Here is a 9,689-nt window from a genome sequence, read left to right as displayed (position 1 = left end):
GTAATTCCCTGTATTAAATCCCCCTATGCTTGAGAAAATTAGGGTTATTTCTGTTTCCCATAGTAAACCACTGCTCGATACAATAGTATACCAAAAATAGCTATAATTGACAAGAGGATGTCCATAAATCCTTTCCCCAATATCAGGCTGCTGAGTCTGAAACATGTGTCCTTGATATTGTTATAAGCAAGGGGAGCAGAGAGAAACTTGTCCCGTGGCCACTGGATTTACCGAGTGAGGTTGGCAGTAGATCTATAGTTATTTAAACACGACATGGGATTTTGCAGCAATATGTAATCTAGGGGGACCAATCATCCTGGTTTCTCTGGGACTGAGGAGATTCCCAGGATGTGGGGCTTTCAGTGCTAAAACTGAGAAAGTGCCAGGCAAACTCGGTAAAGTTGGTCACTCTAGTGTAATCTTTCCCTAGTCGTCTTAGAGAAGTTGTCTGTAAAGGGGAAGAGACTAGAGCAGATGGTAATAGGTGTGTATCTGAGAAATGATTTTCAGGAGGTATTTGAAATTGGAAGAGCCTAACTAGGGCAGGCTTAATAGGCTGTTCAAAGGGACTGTCAGCCTAAAACCAAGGGGATAATGTATGAGAACCAAGAGTATGGGGTCTGGAGTCATTTAGATTTGAGTTCGAATCCAAAGTGTCTTTGTTTACCAGCTATGTGACCTTGAGCAAGTTACTAAACCAAGTTTCCATATCTGTAAAATTGGGCTAAAAACAGTATCCCCTTGTTGTGAGGTGTAATTGAAATACTGCATATGGAGAGTTGCATGGCTCAGAGTAAGCAGTCAAAAACATGTTAGTGGCTATTATTATTATTATTGTTACTAAGGAAATTACATAAAGGCATTGAGTATAGGTTGCTAGGCAGGAATAAGTAGAGAAGAGTGAAACAGGAGAGGAATAAGTCTGGATGAGAGGGGCTGTGTATCACTTCTTGGTGACTTTTAAATTCACCTCTCTTTGCTTTGCATACTCCCAAGGGAAAAAAAGTAAGAATATATTTTCTATATAGAACATAATAAAACAATGAATGAATTTTACATGAATGCTGAAAGTTTAAAATTTCTATTAAAATTATGATTAAGATAGTAAATATTTGCCAAAGAACTCACTAGGGAGAAAATGGATCCCAAATGAAAGAAAACATGAACTTGAAATCATTTGGTTTCAAAGAGAAATGAGAATAGAGAGAGAAAGAAGGAAGAGGGAAGAAGGGCAGGAGGCATTCACTCAACCATGTAGAGAAGTGATTGTTTGCCATCATGCTTAGGCAAGTATTCAGAGGGCATCCCTCTGGTCTTTGTAACAACTTACTTTTAAAACTGAGAAAGAATGATAATATTTTCATCAAAACATTTTTCTCCTCAGTGTTTTCTGCACAGCAGCCTTTACTTCCTTATTCCTCAAGCTGTAGATTAAAGGGTTCAGCATGGGGATAATTGTGGTGTAGAACACGGAGGCCACGTTCTCTTGGGCCAGGGAACTGGCCGTGGAGGGTTTTAAGTACATGAATGCAGTAGATCCATAGAACATCCCCACTGCTGTAAGGTGAGAGCTGCAGGTGCTGAAGGCTTTGGACCTTCCCTCTGTGGTGCTGATGCGGAGGATGCTGGAGAGGATGAAGACATAGGAAATAAGGACTGTTAAGCTGGTGATTATGATGTTGAATCCAGCCAAAAAGAAGACTACCATCTCAATGTCATAGGTGCTAGAGCAGGAGAGCTTCATGAGGGGGAGGATGTCACAGAAGTAATGACTGATGAAGAGCTCACAATAGGATAGTTTTAACATGAGGCCAGTCTCTATTGTTGAGCCAATGAGCCCCATAGCATAGACCACAGCCACCAGCAGGGTGCAGACTTGGTGAGACACGATGATGTTGTAAAGCAAAGGGCTGCAGATGGCGACATAGCGGTCATAGGCCATCACCGTCAGCATGTAACACTCGGCAATGACAAACACAAGGAAGAAGTAGAGCTGTGACATGCACCCGGCATAGGAGATGATGTTCTTCTCTGACACAAAGTTCACCAGCATTTTAGGGGTAATGACAGAGGAGTAGCAGAGATCCACGAGTGACAGATTGCTGAGGAAGTAGTACATGGGGGTGTGAAGCTGAGCATTCAGACAAATCAGTGTGAACATGCCCAGGTTCCCTAGCATGGTCACTGAGTAGATCCCAAGGAAGAGGAGGAAGAAGGGGAGCTGGAGCTCTGGCCGATTTGTTAATCCCCCAAGAATGAACTCTGTCACTGTAGAGTGATTTTCTGCAGCCATTGTCCTCTGGTTGGGACCCTACGGGATGCGAGAGAAGAATCCCATGAAAGGCTGCATCATGGACTTTGTGGTGAAGGTAATTTTGAGCATTTGGGGCCAGCTGAGAGATCCTTGGCTCTTTCCTGATGCACTTTCCCCTCATCCTGCTGTTTGCTGGGAGGAAGACCAGACCCTGGGTGTTTCAAAGATATGGAGATGAGAGGAAAAAGGGGGAAAGATCTGGAATTTTAACTGCTCTCAGGTTTCTCAAATATCCTAGAGCAGTGGTTCTTAATGTGTAGTCCTTGGAGCATCAGCATCTCTCAGGCCTCACCCCAGACCTACCAAATCAGGAACTCTGGGGATGGGGCCCAGCATTTGCATTTAACACTCTCTCCAGGTGATGCTGATGCAGGCAAAGTTTGAGAACCTCTGCCCTATAAGGAACAAGTAGTATATTTCATATTTTGTAGTTGGAGATGTAATTTTGCTTCAGAAATGAAATTTCCCTGTCATCTATGCAATTCCTGAATATTCACTGAATGTGAACATGTGAATACCTATCTCAAATCGGTGCAGTGTGAGGGCGATATGGTAGTTACGACAGTATTGCTGAGTACGAGTCAATTTCTGTATCTGAAAGACGAAGAAATTAGTGATATCAATTACAAAGGTGATTGTAAAAATAACATGGGCTAGTGCATATTTAGAAAAATTTTTTGAAGCACTCAGATCCTATAAAAATGTGAGTTGTCATCAGGTGTCCAGAAGTTGTTCTTAGTTTTTCACTGGACTTGAGACCCTAAGACAGTGCTTCTCAACATTGGCTGTATATTATAGTCACCTGGAGAATTTAAAAGTATTGATGCCTGGTTCTTCCTGCTGAGGCTCTGATGTAATTGATCTGTGGTGCAGCCTGGGCCCTACCACATAGTGTAGTCTAGAGTAAGTACTTGGTAGCTATTTTTAGTATTATAATTGTTGTTATTATCTTCAGATGATAATATCAAACCATGGCTCCATTATTGCCCTAGTGGCAAAGAACTAAAATTATAGATATTTCCCTAAGAAGCATGGATCAATATTGCTGGATATGATACCTATAGACATTACCATCTATAATATATATTTCTTAAGCTAAAAGCCTTAAATCTTGCTATTTTAATTGCTTCCTTATATAATTACTATATTTTGTATAATGCTCTTCAAAGGTCAACCATATAAACTAAAATTTTTGGGTCTGAGAAGTTATTTATAATAGATTTTTATTCCCATTGTCATATTAAGAAAACTGAATTGTCAGACACCAAGTGACTTCTCTGGGGTCTGCTAATTATTGGGCACTTGGAACTCAAACTGCTCTCTCTTGACCATGAACTTCTTCTCTTGGCCCAAGTGTGTATCCTTATAAATCTTTACACCTACAGTTCTAAGCTATGTTGTGGTTGAATCTGTTTTAGACTTTATGTTTTAGTTTGTGCAAAGCATGTGAAAAAAAGAGGAATGCTATATTATCTTTTCCATTCTTTAGAAAATGGAAGCTCTAAAAGTTAAATAAGTTACCCAAAGTCATACAGCTAGCAAGAGGCAGAACTGGGCCTAAAACCCAGGACTTCTGACCACCAGTCTATTTTCTTTCCACTAAACTATATTGTTTTGTTGTAGCTTATCTTTGTGTAGCACTTTATTATTATTTAGTAAACTTAACTTATTGATTTTTTTTGAGATAGAAGATGGATTTTATTGCTATTTCAGGCATTTAAAAATTATGAAGGTAATATATATGCATTGTAGAAAATTAGAAATTCAATTAAAAAATTACCATTTTCCTGCTACTTGTAGGCTAAAAGTGGTAATGACTATCCTAGATTTTTTTCTATGCATGCATGTATTTACATTCGTATATGTATATATGTACTTTTTAAAAAACATTTTGTAACCTGCTTTTTTAATGTAGTACTTTAAAATACATTGTCTCAGTGATTCCTGTAATAATATCTCCAAGACCAATTATATTTCTTTTTCTTAGGTGTAAGAGACTTTAAATCCTTAGGATGTGGTATGAAGACAAGAAAGTCTGCATTGCATTTTAAATCTTATATGTTAAATTATTGGTGGTGAGATAGTCAACTTTGTAATAACTACTGGCAGAGGTGGCTAAGATTTTTTGAATATTATTTCCATTTGTTACAGGGGGGACAAATTTCTTCTGGAAAACAACAATAGGTTAAAAAAATCTTACATATCCCTTTGTTCCCAAGTTATGCCTCTTAAAACAATAAGAAACATAGGAAATCTAGCTTGAGTTGCTATTACCAGAAATCAAAATGCTTCCCAAAGTAGTGCAGAGTGACACCACTCACTTAGCACAGTGCAGATGGGAAAATTTTATCAGCATTGATTGAACTTTTACTCCCATAATCATCTAATAATATAAAATAGGCAAACATGACCCACATATTTGACATCAGTTACTACAATTGTTACCTGTAGTTTTACCAGACCATCAGAGGCTCAGGACTGGTCCTGATGAGAAGAGAGCACACAAAGAAAAAACTCTTAGAGATGAAGGTAAACATATGGTTGGAAGAAATATTTTTCTCATGCAATTGTTTAAATCTGTAATTAAATACCTGTGCTGAGGGAAAAATGGAACACGGTCTTCTGGAAATTGTAGGGAATACCTTGGTTTCAACAGTCAGGAAATAAATATCAGGAAATGTGAGAATCATACAAATTTATATCTAGTCCTAAGTTTGCTCAAAGGAGCCTACAGAGTCATGAAAAATGGGTCACTGAGATTGGGAGACTGGGGGGGATCTGTTTATATATACATGGGCCGAACCTCTCCTGGGATGCAGTCACTTCAGAGACTGGAGTGCTTACTAAAGGAGCAATTAGGGTCATGGTTTACACGTGTGCTGTGAATCATGTTTTTGACTCCCAGATGTGTTAATTTTCCTTTTATTGGGAGAGTCACCTTGCAACTTGAGAAACTCAGAGCCTGATGCCAGCACTCAAATATTTTATGACCAACAACCCCACCATATTAGCATTGTCATCACCACCACAACCACAACAACCTCAGTCGTTACCATCAGCATCATCATCAGTTACTACCATTATGCTCGTATGCTCGTCATTAGTTATTGACCATTAGGCAAAAGCAACTAGACTTAAAATGTTTATTTTATTTTTTTTGCACATTTTAACAACACTGAAATGAGAATATGTTTTTCAATCAAAGTTGCATCAGTTTAACTGGTGGCATTTTTATTTTCCTTTTTGTGAAATAGTATCAGTTTTTGTTTTACTTTTGAAATGTTATCTTCAAATATAGTTCTTTTGATGTAATTACAGAGGCCTGTTTCATGAGGAAAACTACGGTATATTTCACTCTTTAATGGTTTCTGTATTTTTATTTTTTCTTTTCTTTTTGAAATTTAACTCCAAGAACTTTATTGTAAAAGTTTGGTGAATTTCTTTCTGATTTTTTTAAAAAATAGATTTTGAATCATAGTCATGCATATACTTTATAGCCTTCACTTTTTCACTTAAACATTTTATTATGAGCTTTCTCTGTTTATTAAACTTTTCAAAGACTTTGCATCCTATTGACTATGGGCTGAATGGCTTCCTTTTAAAAAATGTTTTTGTTGTGGTAACACTGGTTTATAACATTATGTAAACTTTGGGTGTACATCATTATATTTCAATTCCTGTGTAGATTACATCATGTTCACCACCCAAAGACTAATTACCACCCATCACCATACACATGTGCCTAACCACCCTTTCCTCCCTCCTCTCTCCTCTTCCCCTCTGGTAACCACCAATCTAATCTTTGTATCTATGTGTTTGTTGTTGTTTTTATCTTCTATTTATGAGTGAGATCATATGGTATTTGACTTTCTCCCTCTGACATTTCACTTAGCATAATCCCTCAAGGTCTATCATCCATCTTGTAACAAATGGCCAGATTTCATCATTTTTTATGGCTGAGTAGTATTCCATTGTGTCTATATACCACATCTTCATTATCCATTCATCCCTTGATGGGCACCTAGGTTGCTTCCAAGTCCTGGCTATTGTGAATAATGCTGCAATGAACATAGGAGTGCATGTAGTTTTACACATTCATGTTTTCATGTTCTTTGTATAAATACCCAGCAGTGGAATAGCTGGATTATGTGGTAGTTCTATTCTTAATTTTTTGAGGAATCTCCATACTATTTTCCATAGCAGCTGCACCAGTTTGCACTCCCACCAGCACTGTGTGAGAGTTCCCTTGTCTCCACATCCTCTCCAACACTTATTGTTCCCCATCTTGTTAATTATAGCCATTCTGATGGGTGTGAAGTGCTATCTCATTGTAGTTTTGATTTGCGTTTCCCTGATAGTGATGTTGAGCATCTTTTAATGTGCCTGTTGGCCATCTGTATATCTTCCCTGGAGAAATATCTGTTCAGATTTTTTGCCCATTTTTTACTTGGGTTGTTAGTTTTTTTGTCGTTGAGATGTATGAGTTCTTTATATATTTTGAATATTAACACCTTATCAGATATATGGTTTGCAAATATCTTCTCCCAAATGTTAGGTTGTCTTTTTGTTTTGTTGATGGTTTCCTTTACTGTGCAGAAGCTTTTTAGTTTGATGTAGTCCCATTTGTTTATTTTTTCTATTGTTTCCCTTGCGTGGTCAGACATGGTACTTGAAAATATGCTACTAAGACTGATGTTGAAGAGCGTGTTGCTTATGTTTTCTTCTATAAGTTTCATGGTTTCAGGTCTTACATTCAAGTCTTTAATCCACTTTGAGTTAATTTTTGTCTATGGTGTCAGATAATGGTCTACTTTCATTCTTTTGCGTGTGGCTGTCCAGTTTTCCCAACACCATTTATTGAAGAGACTTTCCTTTTTCCATAAAATGTTTATCTTAAAGGATTTTTAAAATAAATTCAAATATTTTACTTAAACAATCTGTGTAATTTTAATAAAGGAATTTAATTTATAAGAAATGTTAAATTTGTCACCCTGCTGCTGCACCTGTAGACTGAGAGTGTAGAATGGTAGGAGGTTGAGGGATATAAGAAGGTAGACTGATAAGAAGTCTTTACTCATATATTCTCACTCATGAGGGAAATATGTTCATAAGAAAATATGCTTTTCAAGAATACATTCAGTAATATGTTATCCATGAAAATATTGTTAATGAAGATTTTTAAATTAAAGTTTTTATTTTGAGATAATTGCAGATTCACTTGCAGTTGTAAGAAATAGTGTGGAGAGATCCTGTGTACCCTTTATGCACTTTCCCCCACTGGTAACAATTTTGCCATAATATAGTACAATATCACACCCAGGATATTGCATAGTGCCATATACAATATACTGATCTTATTCAGGTTTCTTGGGTTTTACTCATACTCATTTGTGTGTGTGTGCACATTTAGTTCAATGCAGTTTTATCACATGCATAGGTTTGAGTATCTACCACCACGGTTCAGATAAAAACACTTACATCACCTTCATTTTCTAATTTTCAAAATAATGATTTGGTTTCTTGTTATCTTTCAAAGGCGATCAGTTATTTTTCTTTAGTATCTTTATACTCTCACCAATTTAAATATATGTTTTGTGTTTCAGTCCATTGTAATTATTATCCTCTTATTGCTCAAAATTTCCTATCTGTGGTCTGTGGAATTCTCTTCAGTTTGTCTCTCAAGTCATTTTGACAGTGCTATTAGTCTCTAATACCTTCCTTGCTATCTGATATGACAAGATGTTCTGAGCTCATCTCATGCATTTCATTCTTCAAACCAGCAATCAACCATTTCTCCAAGAAACTTGGTTTCTTTTAGTGTTGAATGATGTTTCAAGGTCAAAAATTAGGTCCTACAGAGGCTCATTGTTTTGGGGTTAATTATTGTTTCTAAATCTTTTCAAAAAGAACTAGGAAATTTGACCTACATGGTTTTTAAAGGATCTCTTTTTAATTAAAAGAGACCAATAATTTTACTAGGATGTTTTGATATTGATTCTTGGGCAATTTTTTTTGATGTGATGTTTCTTTTCAATATACCACTTCAAATCTTTTTTTTTAACACTAGGAAAATTTCCTTGAATTGTAGTTTTCATTTTTTATTCTGTCTCTTGATTTGGTTTCCTCTTTTGGGCTCCTATTCTATTCAGAGTAGATCTTCGTGGCCTTGTAGCTACATCTATTACTCTCCCATTAATTCTCTTCATTTATTTTTTCTTTTTACTTTTATCACTCTTTTTTGCCTTCTATTTCTCCTAAGGTATTATCTGTTGTGTTTACTTGCTCTTCTGTTACTTCTAATTCAATCTCAATTTCCTAAATTATTTTTTCTTTTATTTGTAATAATTTCCAGAGTTCTATTGCCTAATTTATGTTTTTCTAATTCAGAGTGTTTTTGTTCTTTCATACTTTGTATTATTTTGAAAATGTGTTTTATCTCACTTTGAAATAATTTAATAATATTTATTTATTTGTGAAAATGTGCTATGGACTGAATTGTGTCCCCCCCCCCCCATAAGATATACACCATAAGCAATTGAAAAACTGGAAAAAACATATAAAATAACTTTTTTAAGACATTGGGCAACAGGTTGATGAATTATGATCTAAGACAGAAGAGGAAGAAATGAGGTGAGCCCTGTATTCATCATGAATTTTTGTCTGGAGACACTTTCTAGATTGTGGACCAAAGAAGGTATATGCAAAGAGGGTGGAAGATGTTTGGTGAGTTGTTGAGAAGATTCAGACCAGAGTTTTTGGAGCCTGAAGTAGCTGGAACATGTAGAGAAATATATTGAAGCCACACAGAAAAAAATGTCAGAAATCTGTATAGGGGTCTCCTTATATCTTTGTCAAAGTATTAAGCTACGCTTTTCTAAGATAAAACTCCATGAAGCTGGAGAAAGAATACATACCTAAAACTTTAAGGTAAATAATTAATTATCAGAACTTACACAAGACTATGAGATGTTTGTGTTATAACCAGCCATCAAGATCTTCTTGGACACCTGTGACATTCCATAGAGAGCCCAGAAGGTTTGTGTTTTAACATTAGGGCTAAATTAGTTTTAGAACAAAACTTATGCTTGATATGTACTAACAAAGCTTAAATCAAGCCTCAAAAACATGAAGTCAATCTACAAGCAGCTTAACTGGCTGCCAAAACAAACTTTAAAACATTTTAAAGAAATAAAAAACAATTAAGAAAGTTAACAATGTCCAGCGTCTTATCAAAAATTACTAGACGTTCAGATAAGCAAGAAAATATGTAAGAAAAGCAAGAGAAAGAAATAGAAATGATAGATCTGATGAAATTTAAAGACAAGTGTTTTGAAACAGCTATTACAAATTTACATAGGGATTTAAATGAAGATAT

The 9,689-nt window shown here is 36.0% G+C and overlaps 1 protein-coding gene across 1 annotated transcript; it reads right to left on the bottom strand.

Annotated features, from left to right (window-relative positions):
- Window positions 1–1,363: 1,363 nt before the first annotated feature.
- On the bottom strand, window positions 1,364–2,296 carry LOC124225321 (olfactory receptor 8A1). The gene has a single exon (XM_046637934.1). The coding sequence runs from the start codon at window positions 2,291–2,293 to the stop codon at window positions 1,364–1,366; it is 930 nt and encodes a 309-aa protein (XP_046493890.1). The 5' UTR covers window positions 2,294–2,296.
- Window positions 2,297–9,689: the final 7,393 nt, after the last annotated feature.

The sequence above is a fragment of the Equus quagga genome, chromosome 14 (assembly GCF_021613505.1).
Source record: "Equus quagga isolate Etosha38 chromosome 14, UCLA_HA_Equagga_1.0, whole genome shotgun sequence".
Classification (NCBI taxonomy): Eukaryota; Metazoa; Chordata; class Mammalia; order Perissodactyla; family Equidae; genus Equus; species Equus quagga.
This window is presented reverse-complemented; position numbering and strand designations above follow the sequence as displayed.